The sequence below is a fragment of the Atractosteus spatula genome, chromosome 7, assembly GCF_055471065.1.
Source record: "Atractosteus spatula isolate fAtrSpa1 chromosome 7, fAtrSpa1.hap1, whole genome shotgun sequence".
NCBI classification, from domain to species: domain Eukaryota; kingdom Metazoa; phylum Chordata; class Actinopteri; order Semionotiformes; family Lepisosteidae; genus Atractosteus; species Atractosteus spatula.
The window spans coordinates 2,532,029-2,558,646 of NC_142712.1; the positions used below are offsets into that span (position 1 = coordinate 2,532,029).

At 38.4% G+C, this 26,618-nt stretch overlaps 5 protein-coding genes across 5 annotated transcripts; all 5 read right to left on the reverse strand.

The window, feature by feature from the left end:
• Positions 1-984: 984 nt before the first annotated feature.
• LOC148830120 (olfactory receptor 4C12-like) lies at positions 985-1,935 on the reverse strand. The gene has a single exon (XM_088921595.1). It carries the CDS (start codon positions 1,921-1,923, stop codon positions 985-987), a length of 939 nt encoding a protein of 312 aa, XP_088777721.1. The 5' UTR covers positions 1,924-1,935.
• A 1,901-nt stretch (positions 1,936-3,836) lies between these two features.
• Positions 3,837-4,775, reverse strand: LOC148830121 (olfactory receptor 4S2-like). The gene has a single exon (XM_088921597.1). The coding sequence runs from the start codon at positions 4,767-4,769 to the stop codon at positions 3,837-3,839; it is 933 nt and encodes a 310-aa protein (XP_088777723.1). The 5' UTR covers positions 4,770-4,775.
• A 13,536-nt stretch (positions 4,776-18,311) lies between these two features.
• LOC148830122 (olfactory receptor 2G3-like) lies at positions 18,312-19,241 on the reverse strand. Its single transcript, XM_088922128.1, has one exon. The coding sequence runs from the start codon at positions 19,239-19,241 to the stop codon at positions 18,312-18,314; it is 930 nt and encodes a 309-aa protein (XP_088778254.1).
• Positions 19,242-21,918: 2,677 nt separating this feature from the next.
• LOC148830123 (olfactory receptor 2G3-like) lies at positions 21,919-22,863 on the reverse strand. Its single transcript, XM_088921604.1, has one exon. It carries the CDS (start codon positions 22,861-22,863, stop codon positions 21,919-21,921), a length of 945 nt encoding a protein of 314 aa, XP_088777730.1.
• An 873-nt stretch (positions 22,864-23,736) lies between these two features.
• LOC148830124 (olfactory receptor 4C12-like) lies at positions 23,737-24,672 on the reverse strand. Its single transcript, XM_088921609.1, has one exon. It carries the CDS (start codon positions 24,664-24,666, stop codon positions 23,737-23,739), a length of 930 nt encoding a protein of 309 aa, XP_088777735.1. The 5' UTR covers positions 24,667-24,672.
• Between the last annotated feature and the right edge of the window lie 1,946 nt (positions 24,673-26,618).

Consider the following 26,618-nt stretch of genomic DNA (forward strand, 5'->3'; position numbering starts at 1 on the left):
TTCGATAGGGAAAGTCCAGTCTGGATGCATCTGTGCAAAGTGGCACATGTGTATTTTTGCTTTTGTTTTTTCCCTTTTTGTTGTGTTTTTTTTTTTCGGTTCTCGCTAGGCTCACACCGGCGCCTCTGCCCCCTCAGACCGGGCGTCGCCTTTTACCAGTGCTCTTCGCGGCTCCACTGCCACATTGTTACATTGTTTTGATTTTACAGATCTTCCGATCTTCTGATACTGCTGACCACCTAATCTACTGGACTGATCTTTCTCGTCCAGCGTAACCTTAGCCATCCACTCCTGGCACTGTTTGTTGAAACAGAACCTACCGTTTCCCCTGAATGTACTCCATAATGTTACAGTACGTATCTGTATCCAAGATAAGTACTGTATTCCTGCAAATACAGATCCAGCACCATGCACACAAAATTCATGATTACCAAGAGGGCATCATTATGTCCAGCAAATTCATTCATTCCTTCTCTCACAAAAGTCATCAGTGATTTTCATTGTTTGAACAGGCAGAAGATGGTCGACTGTTACAGAGAACAAGTCAGAACAGTGAGGCTGTACAAGACAACACTTTCCCATTGTACCTATCCCAGCAAAAATTACACCAATCTTTCTATCTGCATCTTTCTTTTCACAAGGATTCAAAGACTTCTACTCCAGCATTTATCAGAAGCCAGAAAATACATTTTTGAAAACATTTTTAAAATTTGCTTTATTTATTTCATAGTGATCCTTTCTTTTTTTTCCCCGGTTTATAGTAAATATCTGAAACCTGAACATTTAAGCAGAATTTGCACATACAGTATACAAAATATAACTACATTTCTTGTGATTCCAGATTTTATTGTGTAAAATGTATATATAGTGTCATTACATACAAGGAAAGTATTTTTCTGACTGCATATAAACTATTCCATCAAAAGGCTAAGTACAATAGCAGTACAAAAGCTGAATTCATAAGTTATACTTCTATACTTGATGTCACCAATAACTGACTGAGTTTATTTTTCTGTTACACATTGTCACAATTTTTATACGAATCTGAGTGAGATTCAATCCATATACAAGGGGGTTTAAAAGGGGAGGAATGACTAGAAACACTACTGCCATGATATTGCGAATAGTCTGTGGTGTGTTCCTGGAGCCATATCGAGAATACATTACATCAAATATTGTGGTGATAGTGAAGCTCATTAATGCTATTAAATGGGGCAAACAGGTCTGTATAAATTTAATCCTTCCTTCACTGGACTTTAAACACTCTCTGATAATCTCAAAGTAAGAATATAAAATAAACAAAGCTTGTAAAATATGAGCGATTATTAAAACATATCCATATATATTGTTAAGAGCTGTGTCTATACAGGACAGCTTTACAATTGACCAATTGTCACAATAGAGTTTGTCAATGTGAGACCCACATAGAGGCAGTCTGACTGTTAATAAAATTGGAATTATTGCTTCAAAGAACATAAGAATCCACAAAATCAAAACAAATTTTCCAGCAGTCAGAGCACTCATGATAGAATGATACTCTAAGGGTTTGCATATCGCCACATACCTGTCGTAGGCCATTACTGATAAACTGGTGAATTCACACATAAGAGAAGAGTAGATGACAAAGGCTTGAATCAAACATCCAGTGTATGAGATGACATGAGAGTCAGAGAGAAAGTCAGCCAGGAGTTTAGGATAGAAACCAGCAGTTCCATACAGTGTGTTGACACTCAAGTTACAGATGAAGATGTACATGGGCTCATGGAGGGATTTTTCCATAAGTATTGTAGTAATCAGTGTCTGATTGAATAAAATAATCAGCAGATAAAAAAGTAGAGTGAAGAAAAAAAAGACATATTTATGTGATCTGGTGTCATTTAATCCATTGAGATAAAATACTACAGCATTAGACGAGTTCTCCATCAGTCACGGGTGTTGTAAGATGCAAATTGTAACAATGTCTATAAATAATTAAAATTGTCCCATCTACTAATTCAACAGAAAAGAAGAAGAAGCCAGCACCTCTTGGATATGGGCTTAGATTCCTCCTTATGAACACATTACAAACTTATTTATTGATTTTCTCTTACTGTGCTGTTTATGAGCACCACTTCTTCTTTCCTATAGGGGGCCCTGTAACCACACATCCTTTTTGCGAAACCTAGGACAGAAAAAGTTTCACATACAATTGCCTCCCTCTATCGTAACAGCTAGATATATTTCTACCATGAATGACAAACTACAATTACTGTACAGTATAGTACTGGCAATTGTGCATAAGAAAATTTAATTAAAATTAATAATGAATATACATAGTTAAAAATAATGAATATACATACAATAGAAGCTATAATTACATTGTTTAAAGTTGAAATGAGCCACATGGCTCAAGCCATTTTTCTTGGTTTTTGTTCTCTAATATAGGTGAATCTACAGATAACTATCTAATAATGTTACCTCTCAGGGAGAGCAGGGTGTTGCTGCAGGATGAGCATGAAGCTTTGTTTTCCAATCTGAGCTACTTTACTAACCTTTATACTGTATGTTTTCTTCAGGATGGAGTCTTTAGTTAATTTTAGCCTGAAGAGAAGCCTGTCAGTCCATTGCCTCTGTGGTGTTCATTAAATGAACCTGAGCTAAAATCCTTAAGGGAAACTAATTTAAAATAGAATCCTTTCAGCACAGGGTAATTGCATGTGATTCAGACAAGTAATTGCAAATGTGTCAGGATGCCAAATGAAGCTTTTAATGGAAACAAGGCTAAAATATACATTCTAAAGATCAGAAAGGTTTGTCTGTGTGCTACTGTATTTTACTATATTTACTACAGACAGAAAAAGATGTCTCTTGCCATGTCTTCTGTCCTTGAAAGTGCGTAGTATTTTTAGGTTGTGGGAAAAAATGCTGAGAAGGAACCCACTTTAAGGGCACCCTACCAGGTGATTCTGTATCTACAGTACAGCTTGGCACTGTGGTTGACTTGGTTTAGGGCTGTCAATGCTGTATGTTCTTTGTACCTGACACAGCGCTTTCCTTCTGCTTTGTTCACATAGTTGTCAACCTTAAAGACTTTTGCTGTTTTCAGGATGTGGATGAAAAACATCAGTTTAAAAATGGCTGGATGAAAATATTATAGATAAGATTCATAAGATGTACACCACCACAGCCTGATTGCCATTCCAGTCTTCTCCACTATGGAGGGCAGTAAGCAAGATCAATGCATCACAGCACTCCAGTATGGTACAACTGAGAGAAGGAGCTACCCTGATGTAAGCTTTGATTAAAAAAAAACCTGAAATGAATAAATGGACTTTATCAGTTTCCATTTTCTGATCACGGCCTCTCCTTTTTTCATGTATACAGTATGTATGCATATATACAGTACCAAAAGGGAGATACTGTGATCGGAAAGCATGAAAATGTTAAATGCATATTTTGATATACTGCCCTTCCTTTTTAAGCCTATATCACAGATCTTCTTTAGGTCCTTCAAGGCTTAAGTTAAATTAATCGGGAAATACAGTATGCTTTTTATACTGTAAACTCCCAGGAGCCAAATCAGAGCAGTGTTACACATCTAGAATTCTATAACAGTCCTGATGTAACCTTAAATTGTTCACACAGTATATTATATTATCACTCTGCCGAGCATTGGAATAAACGTTTTATCAGCATCACAAGACAAAACATACTATGTCAGCCTCAGAGTCCCTAGATTGATTTCAGTTTAGTACTCTGAAATTGACAAATTCTGTGCAAATTGTACTAGTTTGTGAATGTATATAAATAGAGAGTGGACACAAAACTGTGCTTAGATAGTATTTTAAGTTTAATAATCATTGAAAGGGCTTTATACTTCCATTACACAATCTCAAAAACTTTCTGCGAATCTGAGTGAGATTTAAACCATATATGAGAGGATTTAAAAGGGGAGGGATGACTAGAAATTTCACTGCCATGATATTGCGAATAGTCTGTAGTGAATTCCTAGAGCCATATCGAGTGTACAGGGCATCAAAGAGGAATGTAGTCATGAAACTGATTAATGAGATCAAATGAGGCATACAGGTCTGCATAAATTTACTCCTTCCTTCACTGGATTTTAAACAAGCTATGATAATCAAGATATAAGAATATACAATAAAAAGGAACTGTAGAATATACTTAAGTATTAAAATATATCCACACAAATTGTTTATAGTCGTGTCCACACAAGACAGCTTTACAACTGACCAGTTTTCACAGTAGAGTTTGTCAATGTGAGACCCACACAAAGGCAGTCTAACAGCTAACGAAATTGGAATTATTGCATCACAGAAAGAAAAAACCCAAGAAATTAACAAAAATTTCGAAACGGTCAAATAAGTCATGATAGAATGGTACTCTAAGGGTTTGCATATTGCCACATACCTGTCATAGGCCATCACTGTTAAAGTGGTACTTTCACAGAAAATATAAGAGTAGATCACAAAGATTTGGATAAAGCATCCAGTGTATGAGATGACATGAGTGTCAGAGAGAAAGTCAGCCAGGAGTTTAGGATAGAAACCAGCAGTTCCATACAGTGCATTAACACTCAAGTTACAGATGAATATGTACATGGGCTCATGGAAGGATTTTTCCTGAAAGATTGTAGCCATAAGTGTTAGATTTAGGAAAGAGATCAGTAGATAAAAGAGAAAAGTAAAAGCAAAAATGATGTATTTATGTGGTCTTGTCTCATTTAATCCAGAAAGCGTAAATACTGTGACATCAGACAGGTTCTCCATTGCAGTTCACAGTTTAGAATGTGCTTGTCAATAATGCATCTGGGATTAAATATTTTCCGTCATTTGAGATATTTTAGCACAAAAGGTTAGCTGTACCAGGATTACAACTTCCTGGCCCAACACCAGAAGTTAACATGCCACCACATCAGAGAAGGGTCTGACTCATGCAGAGAACAAATAAAGTTTTTCCCCTGTTGAGTAACCTAGATGTGTTCCTCCATCTTCCCAGCAGCTGACACTGCAATGACCCCTTATAGGCTTGTCTTGCTGCCTGGTAAGCAAAGTCTGTCTAAAAAACAGAAATGACAATATATTAGCTGCTAAAGAAAGTCAGAGAATTATTAATATTCCACCAGGAAAACACAGAAAAGCAACTGACGATAAATAATCTGTCAAATGTAGCTGTACTCTTAAATAAGTCATAATTTAAAGGACATACAGTAGGTTGTGTATTCTTATTTTAATAAGCAGATTAAATATTTATGGACACATTACCTCTCAAGGTGAGTTTGGTGTTGCTGCAGGAAGAGCATGAAGCTTTTCTCAATCTGAAGTTCAGTTTCTCAGTCTGAACTACTTTACTTAGCTTTATATGTCTCCAGGAGGAGGGAGGCTTTAGAGAATTTGCAGCCTGAGAACAGTCCTGGGAGACTTATGTCACTGTAGTACAGTATCTGTGCCGTGAGCCTGAGTTTAAAACATATAATTAAAAAGGCAGTTAAAGAAGAATTAGACTAAATAAAAATACTTCCTTTCTAATGGGACTTGTGTTGCATGTCTTAAATTGGCAAATGTGCTTGGTGAAAACATGTGTTGGAACTTTTAAGAACTTTTAAGAATGCAGGAATGGTGCCCACGAAGAAAAGGTATTTCCACTCATCCTGCCTATTTGAATGTTAATACTGGATCTCAGTGATGTGAGGATTCCATTCACCCCTTTCATGAGCTATTTCCTCATTTATATTTAGACTATCCTACTCTGAAACAAAGACATGCTGAGAAGTGTTAAAACCAGAGGTTTTTGTTGCATTTTAATACCAGTCAGTATATACTGCATATATATTGGGCTTCAGCAGGAGCTGTTTATGAATGCACATTTTTTAGAAAAAAACATTTGGGATATTTGTTAAACATTTTGGCATTTTGTTACATGAATACTTTCAGGCACTCACTCATCAGTTAGAGAGCTGAATTGGTAAGGGTAATGTCAAGCCTGGAGAAAGTCAAGAAAAAAAGTACTCCACTTATTAAAAAAAAGACTGTCTTTGTGTCATTGGTACTTTATGTTGGAGGCTGGACAAAGACAGTGCACTGTCACTTGCCATCTGGGTTGTTCACAACCAGCAAATTAATGCAATTTCACATTCCAATTTTTAATTGTTACAGTAAACTAAAACCCATATACTGAATGATCACATTTTTCTGGTGACCAGTGTGAGGACTATTAAGTTTGAAATAGAACAATCCAACATAATTTTGTATTATAATTTGACTTATTAAGGCTTCACATGGTTCCATATACAGTTATAAAGTGCCTGTGTAAGACATTCACGACTCTTGTGCAGCTCCCTGCTATTGATTGCAGTACTGTTGTGCATCATTGGTTGAACCTGTAGTGTGTCAGACGTTTCTGTAATAGTAACTATGGATGGTTGTGTTTCACTGATTGAATGTGAGGCTTTTAATTTGCTGTAGCTCCTAACGCTGTCTTGTCAGTCCTTGGTCTGTCAGAAGTCTTAAGTTCAGCCAGCAGGCATCCTACAACTGTAACGAACAGTTCTTTCCGGACCCTATGCGGACGACACAGTCCGACGGAGTGGGGGAACACTAGGGAAAAGTCATGCAGGAAAACGGGGCTGAAGACAAGGGGGCGTGTCCAAGGTGCGCTGGTGCACGGGGAAGGCGTGGCGTGGCCGAGGCGAACAATCCCAAAGAGTAATCCATAGAGTATCCAAAACATGAAGGTAAGTCCAAAACCAGGAGATCCATCAGAGGAAGGAATTAAAAACCACGAAGGCCGGGTCGGAACCGGCGGACGGGGAACAGGAACGGGAACAGAGGTTAAAACCTTAACGGGACCAGGCGCTTCCTGGTCCCGGACTCGCATGATATGGAAATCAGATGCAGAGCCCGGATGAGCGTCAGCGCCTGGCTTTTAAGGTGGGCTGGGAATAGGGAACAGGTGCAGAGAATAAAGTCTTAGTGAAAGGGCTGGAGCACCCTTAAGGAGGGGGGACTATAATCGTGACAACAACCCTCTCTACATTGACTGCCGCATGACGTCTAATATGATTCGGTGACCGGCCACACCTCAACGTCTTGCAAATTTCTACTCATCCTCAAGCCAAACTAACTGAGCTTCAGACCCCAGGGCTATCTCGTTCATCCTCTGTGTTGTTTACTAATACCTACTCTCTCCTCTGTCCACTCGACTACTGCTACTTCTGTCCCTGGGAGCCAGCTCAGATCTAAAATGTTTTGTCCCTTTGGCCTCAGTTTCTAACCTTTCAGCCTTCCAGCATCCTATCTTCAGCTCAGTCAGCAAGTGTTCTACAATGCCTATAAACATCACTCTCCTTCCTGTCCCCTGACACCCAGCACAGCTCAGTAGGCGTCCCCATTCCTGAGCCCTTTCTGCCATTCAATTCAGCCAACACATCTCCCTTTCTCCCTTCATGGTCAATCCTGCCCTCTCATTCCTTGAGGCTTCTATTTCCCATCCTACTTGCTGCAGTCTCTTGTGTCACAACTCCCCTTCCCCAAACCCCTTGACACATCCAATTTTTTCCCAAAGCCCTCCATCCAAACCTTCTTTCACATCTCCTTAAGGAATTTTCCTTCTCCACAGCCATCCCTATCCCTGTCTCCATTATAATGTCCTAATGTACATCTCACCTCCCGTTTCCTTGTCTCTCAGGCAGCAAATACACAAGGTGTAGATAATACTGTATTAATATTACATATTTCCTTAATCTGCTGAAAACAGAACTGTTAATTGTGTCTCTTTTTCATTGCAATTTAACGTACTGCCCCTTGTTCCTCCCCTAATTACTATTTACTATTTTAATATTTGAGAACATTGTCTTGCTTTCATATTATGTATTCAGTATTTCTAAATTCCCTTTTATACAGATGCAGCCATTCAAAATGCGTGCGTTATTTTGCGGCATACCCCGGTGGGCGTGTCGCGGTATCACGCAGTGTCACACGGTGTCACGCAGTGTCACGTGGTTAATCGCGCGTCATTTGACGCTCTGCCAGAAACTATCCGGCGTCACCTTGTAAAACCGCCAGGGGGAGCTTAACCTCTCATGTACAGCATTTGAGCCTTTAATTTTGAACAGTGTATTACAGCATGTTAATCTTCAGTCATTAAAATGTTGGTATATTTAATGAAAGCAAGATTGCTCAGTTGGACAAAAGTACACAACCTACCTTTATCAGAAATATTTATGCATCAAAGCCTTTACCGAAGATATTACTAATAGTATTAATAATGCATGGCTTTGGACAAGCTGTATACTCAAAGTATAATTTCTTTAGCACATTTGTACAAGCACTTGGAATCTGTCCAAGCCATACTTTGTCAGGCATTTTGTTTTACTTCAACGGGCATAAAAACTCCCTTGCTTTTAACAGGGCGTTTCATAATTTCTAACTACGAAAATGATTTAAAATCCGACACTTATCATTCAACTAGAGCTCAAAATACCACAAGGATCCTCAAGAGCACAGCAAAGACTATATTAAAAGATACTTGTATGAGATACATGAGAATCCAGGCTTTTTTTTATCAATGCTTTCTTTTCCGTATACCAGATTTCATGTTACCACTTCAGAAGGGTGTCAGGGCTGTAGGGCTGTTTCGCCTCCCTGTTCATGCGAGTTGTCCTGTAGCCTACTGGTCTACGTGCCTGGCTAACAACTCGCGGGTTGTGTGTTCAAATCCCGCTGGTGCTGGACTTTTCTTTTAACAAACATTTCTTCGAAAAAATAGAATAGCGATATCATGGACAATCAATTGACTTTTATATTTCAAAATATCGCAACATGATCGATTCTAAGTCATTTTTTATAACAATGAATAGTCACCTTCTTCCCTTCTGACAACGGTCCCTGCTTCTGCTTCCTTCTTCTATTGTGTGTGTGTGTGTGCGTAACAGAGTAAATTTTTATAGAAGAAATGGAGGCTGGACAGGATGCGTTACAATATAAACAGTTATATTGATTTAAATCGTGTTCTGATTTAAATCGCAAACGCGTGTTTAATTATATGTGTTTTTTTAGTCATAATCAGGCTAATGCAACATAAGTTGATACAGTATCTTTGTCTTCTAAGTATCTTAATAAACATTCAGCATAGCTTTCTACTAGTTTAGATTTATATTTCTTGGGATTTAGGGATCAAACGTGGAAGGATTAGATTGTAATACGTTTTAGAAAAGTGTAATCTACAGTATACCTGCCCAGACTGTACGCCTTCCTAAACTAGTGTCCTGCCCTTCCCCGCGCACCCCAGCCGGGCGCTCTTCGACCTGTGCCCGGGACGAATGTATATTTTGATATTTACACCCGGCGCGGCACCGAGGGAGCGTCTGCATTTATAACCTAGTTTTTAAAATTAGTCAAGCAATATGAAGCATCTCCTTTAACTTTTAAGTCCCTTAAATACATTGAGCACAGCTTTCTCACCACTTAAGATTACTTTTTTGGTATCATCCTTACACAAAGCAGAAACTTTCCGATGACATACGGTACAAGTGGAAAGATTACAGATTTTAATCGTCTTTAATTTTGTTACGTTATACGTTTTAGGAACGTTTCATCTAAACAAACACCACAAAACTATTCTCGATTGTATTTCTGAATGTTATGTTACACCTACAGTAGTTCACTGCTTTAAATATATCGAATTAAGAATGTTAGGTGTAGCACTTTAGATCTTTTTTTCTGAACCAGTGAAAATCTGATCATGTTCCTCTATAACAATAATAAAAAACTTTATTTTACATATCACCTTTAAAAGTGGCATCTCAAAGCAATACAGTAGATCGAAAAACAGTTAAAAGGGACCAAAGTAAATACCAGACAAACGCAAACGCGTTTTTAATAAAATGCTTTTATTCATTCAGCAGGGAGTGAGAGGGACATCCAGCAGAGAGAGACACACACACCGGTTTCCATTGACAAAATTGTTTTTTTTTTCAATTCCTCTTGTCTAACAGGAATGTTTTGTTTGTGGACAGACTGTTAGACTAGAGGAAAAGAGCGCCTCCTTGTACGAAGCATTTCGTTGATCCGATCACGAATTCTTTTCCAGTCGCACGAAGTAAGAGTTGAGAATCTCCGATTCACCATGCGACTAATGGTTTCCCGGAGATTGCAAGGCAAGGCACTTTTGCCTCTGGACCCATCGAAATTTACAGACGTTGTCCACCCCCAGTAAATTTCAAAAGTCACAAGATTTCGAAACACGAGGGCGGCGTAGCGGTCGGCTCTTGCTTTCCCGTCTATGCCAATGCACTGCAAGTACAACCCCCCCTCCATCTCCTGAGTGATGGGTAGCAGTTGGATATCTGGGAGAATTATTCGTCCCACTGGCGTCTGTGAATTCCGCTCTGTGAACGGTGCTTCCTGGGGGGAGATAGACAGCGGGGACAGCATCAACAAATTCCTGCGCGGTGGTGAGTGGAGAGGCCGGGATGGAGTGTCCTGAGGCGGTGTGTGCTCTGTGGGGGGCAGAGCTTCTGCCAGGCATTGCAACCTGCGCGGCGGGGAGAGGCACTTATCAGGAGACAGCTGCTCAACTGTTTGACTGCCGGAACATACTGTCTCCTTCCTCTGCATTTTCAGGAGTGCCTCTAGCCTCCCAATCCTCCCCAGTAATGCATCGTACTGCTCCCGCTGCTGCCGAAATGTCTCCACACAGATGCTGCTTCTACATGTTGGCACCCTGGCCAGTGGCCGAGAGCAGAGACCCACGGCCTGTGGCAAAATAAAATTAATGTAAGAAATAGTCACACAGTAGTATTCATCAGTCGCGGAACAGACGTCAAAACAAACTTTTCTTTTTTTCCGTCTTACCGCTTTCTTTTTTACTGTCCTGGTGGTAGATTTCGAAGATCGTTTCGCCCGTGCGGTGTTTTCTTGAAGAACAGGCTACGAAGAAATAATTATAATTGAATTTAAAATTCAAAACGGCAATAATACCTTGTAATATGCGCTGTAATCGCGTATTTCAGATGAAGTCTGCTGTATTTGCTTACCCTTCGCTCTTTGGAAGCTGGGGCGGCAGAAGCACCCCGTCTCTTCCCGTAAAAGGTCTTGGTCTCCATACTGTACTGTGGTCGCTGTAGTGCAGGATCGCAGTTTTTTTTGTGATGGGAGCTCACCCAATCCCTTGGTGTATTTATGCTATATTCACGTGTACGGCTAGAATGTTCATTGTCTTCCAATGAAAGGCGGGTGCCTTTTGCCGAAGTCGGGAGACATTAGAGGCTTGCCACACCCGGACTGTTAAACCAACGCATTAGCACGTCAAAGCCCATCGAGGACCCGGGCGCAATAATTGTTTTGTCCCTTGATTTACTGATCTGCATTAATTATGGAAATCGAGTTCCTGCTCTTTGCAGACGACCTGGTCCTGCTGTCGCCCACAGAACAGAGGCTGCGCCAGAACCTGGCACTGCTGGAGCAGCACTGTCAGACCTGGGCGCCGACAGTCAAACAACAAAACCAGAGTTATGGTTTTCCAGAAAAAAAGCCAGACCTCAGGGAAACAGGTACAAATTTACACTTAACAACACATTAACACCTAACAACGGGAGCAGGGACGAATTAGGCCAGTACCCACTATTGTTAAACATACAGAAAAGGATATTAAAGTATTGAATATTAGTATTGGCTTTAGTATTGGCCATACAGAACATTAAAGTGCCCCTTTTCCATTCAGCGGGTGCCTGAGCCGCTGTGTCCTATCTTCTGACAGTCGCCGTTGTGAATGTCTGTAGAGTGTATCTTATTTTTAGTACTATATTTTTGTATTATATTCCCTATTAATCAAACTCTAAGAGTATGTATCGGCTTGTCCCCTCCTCCTCCCCTCTCAAGTAATAACTTAACTATATGTGCAAACGTTTCATATGTTGCTGTTGTGAATGGCTGTGGAGGAAGCATTCATAAGAATGCTTCAAGAACATTCAAGAACATTCCATAAGAATCAGCGCTTTTACAGTATATATCGCCTTTAAAGGTGGCTTCTCAAAACGCTTTACAGGATAAAGACAACAAGAACAGCAACAACAACAATATTGTATTTCATTGCACTTTGAAAACCAAGTAATAACTTAACTATATGTGCAAACGTTTCATACAGTATGTTGCTGTTGTGAATGGCTGTGGAGTGAACCGTATCTTATTTGCCTTGCGTCCTGGTTATCTCGCGCGCCCCCCCTCAATTCAATTCAAGGTGTTTTATTAGCATGACAGATGGGTTCGATCAGTGTCGGGTATTTACTTCGCTTTGAGATTCCACCTTTAAAGGTGATATATAAATTTTTGACTAAAATAAATTGATATCTTTGTCTTCTAAGCTCTCTGTGTACAGTAGAGCCTCCTGTCCAGCCAGCACATGTCCACAGACATACACAACAGCGACATATCATAAAACGTTTGCACATATAGTTAAATTATTAGTTGTTTTTCAGGAAGTCAAAAAAAACACTTGAACAACTTATCCAGTCTCTCGAAATAAAAAAAACTAATAATAATGTAACATGCCACTGTTTGTTCATGAACAAAGTTACAGTATACTGAGATTTCCTTAGATACGCGATTAAAAAATAAATAAAACTTTGAATCCCCGGCGGAACACATTCCATAAGAATCAGCGCTTAAATATATCGAATTAAGAAAGTTAGGTGTAGCACTTTAGATCTTTTTTTCTGAACCAGGGAAAATCTGATCATGTTTCTCTATAACAATAATAAAAAACTTTATTTTACATATCACCTTTAAAAGTGGTAGTACCTTTTTTAGTACTATATTTTTGTATTATATTCCCTATTAATCAAACTCTAAGAGTATGTATCGGCTTGTCTGTCAGGTCTTTTTTCTCTATTTGAATTGTCGTTTACACCTCGCACGACTTTAAAAGCTAGCAAGACAGGTTTCGATTCACATTAGCTGGCGAGCCTTGTTAACAAAAAAACTAATAACAATGTAACATGCCACTGTTTGTTCATGAACAAAGTTATACTGAGATTTCCTTAGATACGCGATTAAAAAATAAACGTTTCATATGTAGCTGTTGTGAATGCCTGTGGAGTGTCTCCTATTAAGCTCTAAATTGCATTTTGAGCGCGGTTTTTGACTTTTTTTAAATTGCATTTTGGGCGCGGACAGCACATCCAAGGGTTAATGAACTGCGCCAAGAAATTTAAAATAGTCTTCTTTAGGTGTGAGGGTAGGAGTGGACCGCAGCAGGCATAATCAGAACACCAGGAAAACAAAGAACAGGACAGGTGAGATGTGTATCCAGAAAGCGAGTGATCAGAAAAAGGAAATGGTGTTACGCCCAGGTTTTCGACCCAATTGTTTTAACTTGCTAATGCATCAGACACATTTCCTGGCGTATTGTGTTTTAAATAAAATAGGAGTGTCTTTCCCTGGCATTAGCTCATCGGTATGGTGTAAGGTTTATCTGTACCATACCATACAGTATATAGGTACAGAATTCAAGCTGCACCACTGTATCGCTTTGGTAGGGGGACGGACAATGGCCAAAATCACGAAGACTCTCTCACACCAAATAATGAAGATGAAAAGAAACGGGAAGTCAACACGGGACATTGTACAGCAGTTGGCTTCGATGGACATCTTCGTTTCTGAAAGCACAGTGAGACGGCATTATAAAGGGGAGAGGAGGCAAAGAGAATCTAAACCAAGGACGATTCAAAGGTAAATAAATTTCTAAAAATACCTTTCTTGCATGTAAATACAACTACGCACATTGTTTTTAAAACTAACTGCTGATCTCTTTTTTTTCAAGTCCTATTGTGCGAGCTATCGACAACCTGACCGATGAAAATGATGAGCTACCGGCGATGCAAGTCCAAAGACGGCTATGGGCTGACCTCGGTGCGAATATTAGCCCGACATCGATAAGAAGAGTACGCAGGAGGCTTGGATGGAGATACAGAAAAACCAACACATGCCCGATGATAAGGCTAAAAAACAAAGAGGAAAGACTCAAGCAAGCGCTCCAATGGATTGAACAGGGGGAGGCATTTCAGGATGTACTTTTTACCGACGAAACAACAGTGGCTCTGGAACAGTTTTCCACAATGGCATTTTGCAAAAAGGGGAGATATGTGGACAAGCCAAAGCCCAAACATCCACTGAAGGTTCACGTCTGGGGGGGTATTTCTAGAAGAGGCCCGGGACCACTTCTTATTTTTGAAGGAATTATGGACCGTGTATTTTTTGAGGACGTCGTGGTCACACAGCATGCTGCCCCATATATCAGGGAGCAGTTTGGATCAAGGCACCGTCTCTTTCAAGACAACGATCCGAAACACACAGCAGCAAGGGCGAGGCTTATAGCAGAAGGAGTGAACTGGGTGAAAACTCCAGCCGAATCCCCAGATCTAAATCCGATAGAGATGGTTTGGCATTCGTTGAAAGACTACGTTCGGAAAACCGCTAAGCCCGCCACAAAGCAGGAACTGATCGATGCGATCTATAAATTCTGGGAGGAAGAACTGACCGAACAAAATTGTAACAATTTTATTAACAGGCTGTTTCGTGTTCTTCCTAGGATTGTTGACCGGGGCGGGGGACATTCGGGAATGTAAGTCTGGGAAAGACAGTCTGTCCACAAACAAAACATGTAAAAAAAACAATTACTTTTTGTCAATGGAAACCGGTGTGTGTGTCTCTCTCTGCTGGATGTCCCTCTCACTCCCTGCTGAATGAATAAAAGCATTTTATTAAAAACGCGTTTGCGTTTGTCTGGTATTTACTTTGGTCCCTTTTAACTGTTTTTCGATCTACTGTATTGCTTTGAGATGCCACTTTTAAAGGTGATATGTAAAATAAAGTTTTTTATTATTGTTATAGAGGAACATGATCAGATTTTCACTGGTTCAGAAAAAAAGATCTAAAGTGCTACACCTAACATTCTTAATTCGATATATTTAAAGCAGTGAACTACTGTAGGTGTAACATAACATTCAGAAATACAATCGAGAATAGTTTTGTGGTGTTTGTTTAGATGAAACGTTCCTAAAACGTATAACGTAACAAAATTAAAGACGATTAAAATCTGTAATCTTTCCACTTGTACCGTATGTCATCGGAAAGTTTCTGCTTTGTGTAAGGATGATACCAAAAAAGTAATCTTAAGTGGTGAGAAAGCTGTGTTCAATGTATTTAAGGGACTTAAAAGTTAAAGGAGATGCTTCATATTGCTTGACTAATTTTAAAAACTAGGTTATAAATGCAGACGCTCCCTCGGTGCCGCGCCGGGTGTAAATATCAAAATATACATTCGTCCCGGGCACAGGTCGAAGAGCGCCCGGCTGGGGTGCGCGGGGAAGGGCAGGACACTAGTTTAGGAAGGCGTACAGTCTGGGCAGGTATACTGTAGATTACACTTTTCTAAAACGTATTACAATCTAATCCTTCCACGTTTGATCCCTAAATCCCAAGAAATATAAATCTAAACTAGTAGAAAGCTATGCTGAATGTTTATTAAGATACTTAGAAGACAAAGATACTGTATCAACTTATGTTGCATTAGCCTGATTATGACTAAAAAAACACATATAATTAAACACGCGTTTGCGATTTAAATCAGAACACGATTTAAATCAATATAACTGTTTATATTGTAACGCATCCTGTCCAGCCTCCATTTCTTCTATAAAAATTTACTCTGTTACGCACACACACACACACAATAGAAGAAGGAAGCAGAAGCAGGGACCGTTGTCAGAAGGGAAGAAGGTGACTATTCATTGTTATAAAAAATGACTTAGAATCGATCATGTTGCGATATTTTGAAATATAAAAGTCAATTGATTGTCCATGATATCGCTATTCTATTTTTTCGAAGAAATGTTTGTTAAAAGAAAAGTCCAGCACCAGCGGGATTTGAACACACAACCCGCGAGTTGTTAGCCAGGCACGTAGACCAGTAGGCTACAGGACAACTCGCATGAACAGGGAGGCGAAACAGCCCAACACAGCCCTGTCGCAGTACACGAATATAATCATATCGTTATTAAATTCTTTACTGTGGATACGCGATTCCATATTATATTAGCAGAAAAGCTTAAAACTACCACTTTTTCACACGCTATTTTACATGCTAGTTAAATTTAATTTATTTATATATTATATATTTATAGCTCTGACCAAGGGAAACGTCTCATTTTTTCAAAGAAATGTTTGTTTGTTGATTGTTATCAAAAATGACTTAGAATCGATCATGTTGCGATATTTTGAAATATAAAAGTCAATTGATTGTCTATAATATCGCTATTCTATTTTTTCGAAGAAATGTTTGTTAAAAGAGAAGTCCAGCACCAGTGGGATTTGAACACACAACCTACAAGTTGTCCTGCGAGTTGTTAGCCAGGCACGTAGACCAGTAGGCTACAAGACAGCTCGCATGAACAGGCAGGCGAAACAGCCCTACACAGCCCTGCCGCACTACACGAATACCGTTATTAAATTCTTTAGATACGCGATTCCATATTATATTCCCTTTTAATCAAATTCTAAAAGTATGCTTGTTGACTCCGATATCGCGTTAGTTAAAGACTTCGATGCTTAAAATGTTTAGGGAGAAATGGAATACTGGTGTGTATTTTTTTCTTTAAAGTACCAAGACCAGCTATATACTGTATGTTTATGTTCCAGAATTAATATCGTTTTTGGCCTTCACACGCGTTACAGTATGCTCCTATTCTTTTTATGCTCAGCTACTAAGATTTCCCTTCAGTGGTAAAATTCAATATCTACAACGGGCACAGCAAAGACGTTTACCGTAAGTCTTTCTACGACAGACCAACGGACCACGAGTGCCCCTGTCGGTCAACCAATCACGTACTGCGGTGCCGCGCGTCATCTTGCGTCATACTGAGCGACGTCACCTGCGGTACGTGTCTGTAACGCGCACTTTGAATGGCTGCATCTGTATCCAACAAGAACTTTGTGATTATATGTGCTTTATTTTGGAAACGCCACTGACATACTATCATATTGTATGAGTCTGTGGTGTGTTTCTAGAGCCATGTCAAGTGTGCATAGCATCAAAGAGCATAGAAACAGTGAAGCTGATTAATGAGATTAAATGAGGAAAAAAAGACTGCATAATTTTAATCCTGCTTTCACTAGACTGTCACTTGTGCTTTTTCTTCCTAATAATACAATATTTACCTGTGGTAACTTTTAAACTGATGTGTATCTGCTACAGGTATAGTGTGCAAAGCTGGGACATGTTCTCTGGACTCCATTGTCCCTGTAGTCCAGGAAGTGCATCTTGTTGGTTTATACATCTGCCCTGTATGAGCCCTGAATGTGCCCTCAAGCAAATACTGATATGAGCTGTGTTTACAGTTGTATTTTGTCATTTAGGGTTAATGAGAAAATTAATGTGCTTAGGAGAGGGGTAACAGGCAAAACTCATTGTTACATCATGGAACTCAATGATTTTCTGTGCAATATGTGTGCTGAACGTGGAAAGCAGGAAAAGCAGTCAGATAAAAATGAAGAATTAGAGTTTTATGCTTATAATGTAACAGTTTAAGTCCAAGACATTGGACTTGAAGACACTGGCTTTTTGTGTGGAAGAATGAGGTGCATGTTTACAGTTATTGAACAGCTTTTCCATGATATCTAGAGTTTAGTACTTCTATGCATAATATTAAGTTGTTTAGTCTATTTAGGTATTTATGCATAAAGAAAAGTGGAATCTTTCATTTGCTGCTGTGACATGTAATTAAGATGATACAACTGCTAAACTGAGCTGGAATAAAACAATTCTAGTCACAATTCCAGTATTCCATGGTTTATTTTTGTGATTGACAAACACTAAAAGCCATGACTGAACCATATACAGTTACATGTGTCAGGACACTGCACAGAATAAAAAAAAAACAGAGTATGGATTTGATTTACATTTTGGTAGAAGAAACAGAAGTATTGAATTTTCTGACATAAAAAATGATATAAATTAAAGCTAATCTGTAGTAGAATCTAAACACAAAATACTAAACCAAGGCTACTCACTCTGAATTTCCTCCAGGCCAAAATCCAGAGTTATCAACTTCCCAAAACATTTTATTAGCTTTAGAATACAAAACTCTCCAGCTGAACCTCAGTGTCTTTGGAATGGCTTAATTTATTAATTATAATACAAATTTTACATAAAATGGGTGTTTTATGTATGCATTAAAATGTTATGTATGCATTAAAATGTTATTTCTTAAACCAAAAGAAATGCATATACTGTATTTGATAATCAATAAAAGGAATTTATCTTTTGTTACACAATTTCAAAAGTGTTCTGCGAATCTGAGTGAGATTTAAGCCATATATGAGGGGATTTAGAAGGGGAGGGATGACTAGAAACTCCACTGCCATGATATTGCGAAGAGCCTGTGGCACATTTCTAGCTCCATATCGAGTGTACATCACATCAAAGAAGAATGTAGTCATGAAACTGATTAATGAGATCAAATGAGGCATACAGGTCTGCATAAATTTACTCCTTCCTTCACTAGTCTTTACACATGCTATAATAATCAAGATGTAAGAATATGCAATAAAAAGGAATTGTAATGTATATTTAAACAATAAAATATATCCAGACAAATTGTTGAGAGTTGTGTCCACGCAAGATAACTTCACAACTGCCCAGTTTTCACAGTAGAGCTTGTCAATGTGAGACCCACATAGAGGCAGTCGGATCATTAACACAGCTGGAATGATCATATCAGAAAAAGGAAGGAGCCAAGAAATCAATAGAAATTTGAAAACTCTCAGAGGAGTCATGACAGCATGGTATTCTAAGGGTTTGCATATCGCCACATACCTGTCATAGGCCATCACTGTCAAGGTGGTAAATTCACAGAAGAGAAAAGAATAGATCACAAAGATTTGAGTGAGACATGCAATGTAGGAGATCACATGTGTATCAGAGAGAAAGTCACTCAAAAGTTTAGGATACAAACCAGCAGTTCCATAGAGTGAGTTCACACTCAAGTTACAGATGAAGATGTACATGGGCTCATGGAGGGATTTCTCCAGGAGGACTGTTGCAACTAGAGTTAGATTTAAAAAAATGACCAGTAAGTAAAATTGAAGAGTAAAGGCAAAAAAGAGTAATTTAGTTGATTTTGTCTCATTTAAGCCATAGAGTGTAAATATTATGACATCAGATGAATTCCCAACTGTGGATGTCATTTTAAAATTTACTTGGCCACAAAAATGTATGCTGAATCTTTAGCTCAGTGCCTTAAAATAGTCTACTCAGTGTGTTTCCAAAGCACACAGAGCAGTGATGGGATTTGGTCTTGGACCTCAAACACAAATTTGCAAATAACACATCCAAAAAGAGACCTGCTCTGGAAAAGAGCAAAGAGTGTTTTTTCCTTGTTGAGTGATCTAGACTCATCTTCATGTCTTCCTAGCAGATGACACTGTAATGGCTCCAGCTCAGTGCCAGATTTGTCACAGATTCATTTTCACCATTTAAAAAAAGGTTGACTGAGTGTGCAGAAAACTCTCAAATCCCATTGGTCAGGCGCATCAAAATTTTAAAAGTAATGGAGGCCATTTTCCTAATTATTTTAACCTTATAAATATTTAATCATGCCTGTTGAAATAGAAACTTTAATTCTCAGTAAGAGCAGGGTGTTGCTGCAGGAAGAGCATGAAGCTTTGTCTGTCAAACAGAGCTTCTTTATTGCTTTATACTGTATATCTTCTGCAGGTGGGAAGCTTTAGAGAATTGAAGCCTTGTAAACAGTCCTGGGAGACCTTTGGCACTGCTGTTCTTGTTTAATGAGCTTGTGAACAATTATGGGCAACATTATGGATAAGAGAGGCCGAGATCATATTTTGAACCATGTCTTTGATATACAGGTATAAAAATACATAGTATGTTTGTAGTAAAGAAATGTGCCAAATTAATATTGATTGATTTCCTTTTAATTTCAAATTAACCAGAACATTGCCAAATATAAAGGAATGAAGAGAACTACTATTAAAGTATATTCGTTCTGTGAATATTATTAAACTTCAGTTTCACATTTTTTCATTTTGATTGTCAACACGATTAAACTTGAGAACGGCTGGAGATGAGAAGCCATTTGACCCATCATCCTCATTTCACTGTAATTTAGGCAGAAGGAAAAAGTACTGGTCCTACTTGGGAAAAACCTTCCAGAAAGGCACAATTTAGAGTAGGGAATCAAGCCTTAACGCATGACTGGGTGGCAAATGCAGAGATTACCTATAGACTCCACACAAACAGGTGCTCAGGGGTAAACTGTATCCTAAGTTGCTGGTGCTCAGAGTCAGAAGTGCTAAATAGAAATCGATATTACCATACCCTACATTTAGCTAGGTTATAGTGAAACTTGAAGTCACGTCAGTGGGGTCAGAGTGCACTGGAATAATCCGTGTTTAAACTGGACAGGTACTGGCTGGTGCTGTACAGTACATCTGGGGTTTTGATGTTTGCACAGTGGCACTTTTTGTTGAGTGTACAGTATTGTTCTCCACTGTTGCTGTAGTCCAGGAATTGGATCATGCTGGAGTTGACAAAATCTCCCTTGTATGACGCACCCCCTGATTGTGAATGTGCCCCCCAAGAAATAGGCAAAAGTGTTAAGCTGATATAGGCCATGCTGATATGTTTGCAATTATATTTTGTAATTCAGAGTTATATGGAAAATGAATATGCCTAGTAGAGAGGTAACAGACAAAGCCCATTGTTACTTCAGGAAGGACATTGAGTTTCTATCCAACTTGTCTACTGAATGTGGAAAGCAGAACATACAGTCAGATGAAAAAATATGGTTGAGAATTTTTATACTTATGTTGTAATGGCTTAAGTCTTGTAAGAATTTAAGCTCAAGGGGTCTTGAAGATTTTGGCTTTAGTCATTTTCTCTTGGGTAAGCTAGTAATGAATACCATTAGACTGAATGAGGTGCATTATGTGTACAGTACTTTATTTGCTTATGCATAATAGCAGGGTTTAGTCTACTTAAGTATTTATGTACAGTATAAAGGAAATGTGACATCTTTAATTTGTTGCTGTGATATATAATTAAGGGGAAACAACTTACAATATAGGATAATTGTGCTTATTAAAATGTATATTATAGATTATAATGTTTATTGAAATGTTTAGTAATAATGTTTAGTGAAAAGGAGATTCAATTTCATTTTTTTGTATCATACTGGCTTGTGTTTGGTGAAGACTGACACACTCCCAAATTTTATCCAGAATTGATTGCCCAATTGGGGAAAAACCCACCAAATTAATGACTAAATACTGTAGTGAACAGGAAAACCTCAAACAGTCACAATACCAGCATTCCCTGGTTTATTTTGTTATTGGTGAACATTAAAAGCCACATGGGAAAAACAGTATGGATTTATTTTTACATGAAATATGGTATTTTTAAACCATAGTTTACAGAAATTATGTTAGTGTGAGAGTCCTTGACTTTAGTAGTATGTCATGCTCTCAATCAAATGAAATAGTTTGGTGTGTAGCTAGACAGATGTGTAATGTGCAATTATCACTACACTAATTAATATTGTGGTAGGATAAGAAGTGTAGAATTTTCTGACAACCCAGAATGTATAAATTAAAGAAAGACGTGAGATAGCTTGTTTGTAATACAGTCCTAACATAAAAATATTAAACCAATGTAATCCACCCTATATCTCCTCCTGTCTATAACACAGAGTTATCAGTTTTCCTATGAATTGATTAGCTTTGGAAGACACACACTCTGGCTCAACCTCACAGTTCTTAATCTGACTCACCTTGGAAATTTCAAGCCTGACAAATGTGATAGGTACAATTAAAAAAAATATTTTTTTAATAAATAGTCTCATAAGCATTAAGTGTATGGTTTTATACTTTTGTTACACAATTTCAAAAGTGTTCTGCGAATCTGAGCAAGATTTAAGCCATATATGAGGGGATTTAGAAGGGGAGGGATGACTAGAAACTCCACTGCCATGATATTGCGAAGAGCCTGTGGCACATTTCTAGCTCCATATCGAGTGTACAGGGCATCAAAGAGGAATGTAGTCATGAAACTGATTAATGAGATCAAATGAGGCATACAGGTCTGCATAAATTTACTCCTTCCTTCACTAGTCTTTACACAAGCTATGATAATCAAGATATAAGAATATACAATAAAAAAGAATTGTAGAGTATATTTTAACATTAGCACATATCCAGACAAATTGTTGAGAGTTGTGTCTACACAAGACAATTTCACAACTGCCCAGTTTTCACAGTAGAGCTTGTCAATGTGAGACCCACATAGAGGCAGTCGGATCATTAACACAGCTGGAATGATCATATCAGAAAAAGGAAGGAGCCAAGAAATCAATAGAAATTTGAAAACTCTCAGAGGAGTCATGACAGCATGGTATTCTAAAGGTTTGCATATCGCCACATACCTGTCATAGGCCATCACTGTCAAGGTGGTAAATTCACAGAAGAGAAAAGAATAGATCACAACGATTTGAGTGATACAAGCAATGTAGGAGATCACGTGTGTATCAGAGAGAAAGTCACTCAAAAGTTTAGGATACAAACCAGCAGTTCCATAGAGCGAGTTCACACTCAAGTTACAGATGAAGATGTACATGGGCTCCTGGAGGGATTTCTCCATGAGGACTGTTGCAACTAGAGTTAGATTTAAAAAAATGACCAGTAAGTAAAATTGAAGAGTAAAGGCAAAAAATAATAATTTAGTTGATTTTGTCTCATTTAATCCATAGAGTGTAAATACTATGGCATCAGATGAATTCCCCACTGTAGATGCCATTTTTAAACTTGCCTGTCCACAATAGATAATATTGGATTTTTAGATCAGTGCTTTAAAATGTTTAAAATACTACAGTAGCCACAGAGTGTTTTTCCAGAACCATATAACACATCCGAAAAGAGTCTTCTGCCAGATGTATCACAGATTCTGTTTCACATATCAGAATGTTTTAGTTTTTGAAACAAACAAAAAACTGCTACGTGTATAGAAACTCTCCAATGCAGCTGCTTAGGTAAATGAGTCAAAAGTAATGTAGTTATTTCCCCTGATTATTTAAGGCTTATAAAGAATTCATCATGTCGTTTGAAATATAAACTTCTCAGTAAGAGCAGGGTGATGTTGCAGAAAGAAAATGAAGCTTTGTTTTTCAACTGGAGCTGCTTTACTGCTTTATATATCTCCTGCTGGAAGAAGGCTTTAGAGAATTGCAGCCTGTAAATGGTCCTGGGAGATCTTTGGCACTGCTGTTCTTGTTTAATGAGCTTGTGAACAATTATTGGCAACATTATGATCAAGACAAGCCGGGATCATATTTTTGACCATGTCTTTGATATACAGTGCCTATAAAAAGTATTCACCCCCCCTTGGACTTTTTCACATTTTATTGTCTTACAGCATGGAAACATGATGTATTTAACTGAGAATTTTTGCCACTCATCAACACAAAGTACTGTATAATGTCAAAGTGAAACAAAATCCAGACATTTAACTAAATTAATTTAGTAAACTTTCTTTTAATTTACTAAACAATTGACTTTCTTTCAGGATATTACAAGCATTGTACATTAAAAGTACATCTCTTCCAAAGCCTATTCAATATATAATAAAAATTCATAGGACACGAAATTGTGGTTAAAATTATTACTTTTTTTATTACAGATGGGACTTAATTTTTCTGTTACACAACCTGAAAACTGTTCTGCGAATCTGTGTGAGATTTAAGGCATATATGAGAGGATTTAGAAGAGGAGGGATGACTAAAAACTCCACTGCCATGATATTTCGAATAGTCTTTGGTGTGTTTCTGGATCCATAACGTGTGTGCATTGCATCAAAGAGCATGGTGACAGTGAAACCTATTAATGTGATCAAATGGGGCAAACAGGTTTGCATAAACTTACGTCTGCCTTCGCTAGACTTCAAACATGCTCTGATAATCAGTATATAGGAACATACAATAAATATAAATTTTACAAAATATTTAAGAAATAGAATATACCCAAGCACATTGTTTAGGGTTGTATCTACACAAGACAGCTTGACAACCGCCCAGTTTTCACAATAGAGTTTGTCAATGTGAGAGCCACACAAAGGCAACCTGATAGCTAACAAAATGGGAATCAATGTTTCACAGAAAGGAAAAATCCAAGAAATCATCAAAAATTTTATAACTGTTTTAGGCGTCATGACAGAATGGTACTCTAAGGGTCTGCATATTGCCACATACCTGTCATAGGCCATCACTGTTAAGATGGTAAGTTCACAGAAAACAAAAGAGTAGATCACAAATATTTGAATAATACATGCAGAATAGGAGATCACATGAGTATCTGAGAGAAAGTCAGCCAGGAGTTTTGGATACAATCCAGCAGTTCCATACAGTGCATTAACACTCAAGTTACAGATGAAGATGTACATGGGCTCATGGAGGGATTTCTCCAGGAAGATTGTAGCAATCAGTGTCAGATTTAAGAATATGATGAATAGGTAAAAAATTAGAGTGAAGGAAAAAAATATATTTTTATTTGATTTTGTCTCATTTAATCCATTGAGAGTGAATAGTGTGATGGATGGATCCTCCATTGTTGTTACTAGTTTAATACTTTTCAAAAATATTTTATCACAGGTTAAACCTTTAATTTGCTGCAATGAAATTAGGGACCTTAATAACTTTCCAGAACATAAAAACTTCTACCGGGATTTGGTTTTTTGCCCCTAGCACGCAAATTATATCCGAAAAATATCTGACTGATGAAAATCAGTCAAAATCACAGATCGGTGCTTTTTTCCCGTTGCTAGATTCTTCTCCACATGTTGCCTGATGACACTGTACTGGATCTTGCTTCCTGAATGTCCTGTCCTGATAAATAATAATCTTCATCTTACAAAGCACTGTCCAGGACACATTATTTCAAGGTATATTACAATAAATAAAACAAAATCAGGTTTACACAAATGAGCAAACTAAATCAAACAGGGTTAAAATTTAGACTGTAAAAGTGTGTCTGGAGCTTGGAAGTGACTGCTTGGGCTGGAAGTTTCTCCTCCCCAGCTAAAGGACATTACATTGTTGAAAAAGTATACAGAAATGTACGTGGGAAGTTTCAAATGTATTTCTTCAGTTGAAAGCAAGGCTTTGTCTCATTAAAATTGTATTATTATTATTATGCAAAGGAACAGGTAACGGGTTTATTCCCTGCTGAAAAGAAAAGAAAGGAAACACAATGTTTCGGCTGTGGAGCCTTCTTCAGGTGTGAGCTCACACATAGAATAAACCCATTACCTGTTCCTTTGCAGCCTACACATGCTGACGCACCTCCCTACTTGAACTTATTATCATTTCAACAAACCAATAAAAGCAATGAAATATCTTTGTACTAATTACCTCTCAGGTGCTGCTGCAGGAATGCATGAAGCTGTTTTCCAATCTGAGGTAATTTACTTAGCTTTATACATGTACAATATCTCTCCTACAGGAGAGAGCCTTTAGAGAATTCATGTTTGAAAACAGTCCTGAGAGACCCTTGTCACTGCGTTATTTGTTTAATGAGAAAAGGAATACTTACAGAAAGCAAGGTCATTAAATGAAGCAAAGATCCTTTTTAAACAGGGTATATGTCTTTCACCTCTGTAAATAACTGGTAAATATTTGTATAAAAACAGTGAGTCTAATAAAGATTAACAGTTAGGTCTGAAGCAATACTTTAAATGCAGAACATTGCATTTACTGATTAATTTGCAAAGTCTATAGTTTGTAGATTAGTTATTAGTTTATTTTAGTTAGTATCACCTGGTTGCCAAAATTATACAACATCAGCATTTTTAGAGAGGAGAGGAGATCATTTGGCCCAGTACACTCATTTCATTCTCTTCTAGGCACAGAGCAAGGTTATTGATAAACAGTCCTTCCAGAAAGACACTGTGACTCTGGGAAGAAACAGGAGTGCCTGGCAACATCCAAGACATGAGAACTGTCTTGAACGAGAAGAGCCATATCACGCTGCAACTCACAACGGGCAACCCACTGAAGCTAAGCAGGTGTGAGCTTGGTCAGTACTTGGATGGGAGACCTCCTGGGAAAAACTTAAGTTGCTGCTGGAAGAGGTGTTAGTGGGGCCAGTAGGGGGTGCTCACCCTGCGGTACATGTAGGTCCTAATGCCCCAGTATAGTGAGGGGGACACTATACTGTAAAAAGGCGCCGTCCTTCGGATGAGATGTAAAACCGAGATCCTGACTCTCTGTGGTCATTAAAAATCCCAGGGTGTTTCTCGAAAAGAGTAGGGGTGTAACCCTGGCATCCTGGCCAAATTTCCCATTGGCCCTTACCAATCATGGCCTCCTAATAATCCCCATCTATGAATTGGCTTCATTACTCTGCTCTCCTCCCCACTGATAGCTGATGTGTGGTGAGTGTACTGGCCCACTATGGCTGCCGTCGCATCATCCAGGTGGGGCTCCACATTGGTGGTGGTGGAGGGGATCCCAATTACCTGTAAAGCGCTTTGAGTGGAGTGTCCAGAAAAGCGCTATATAA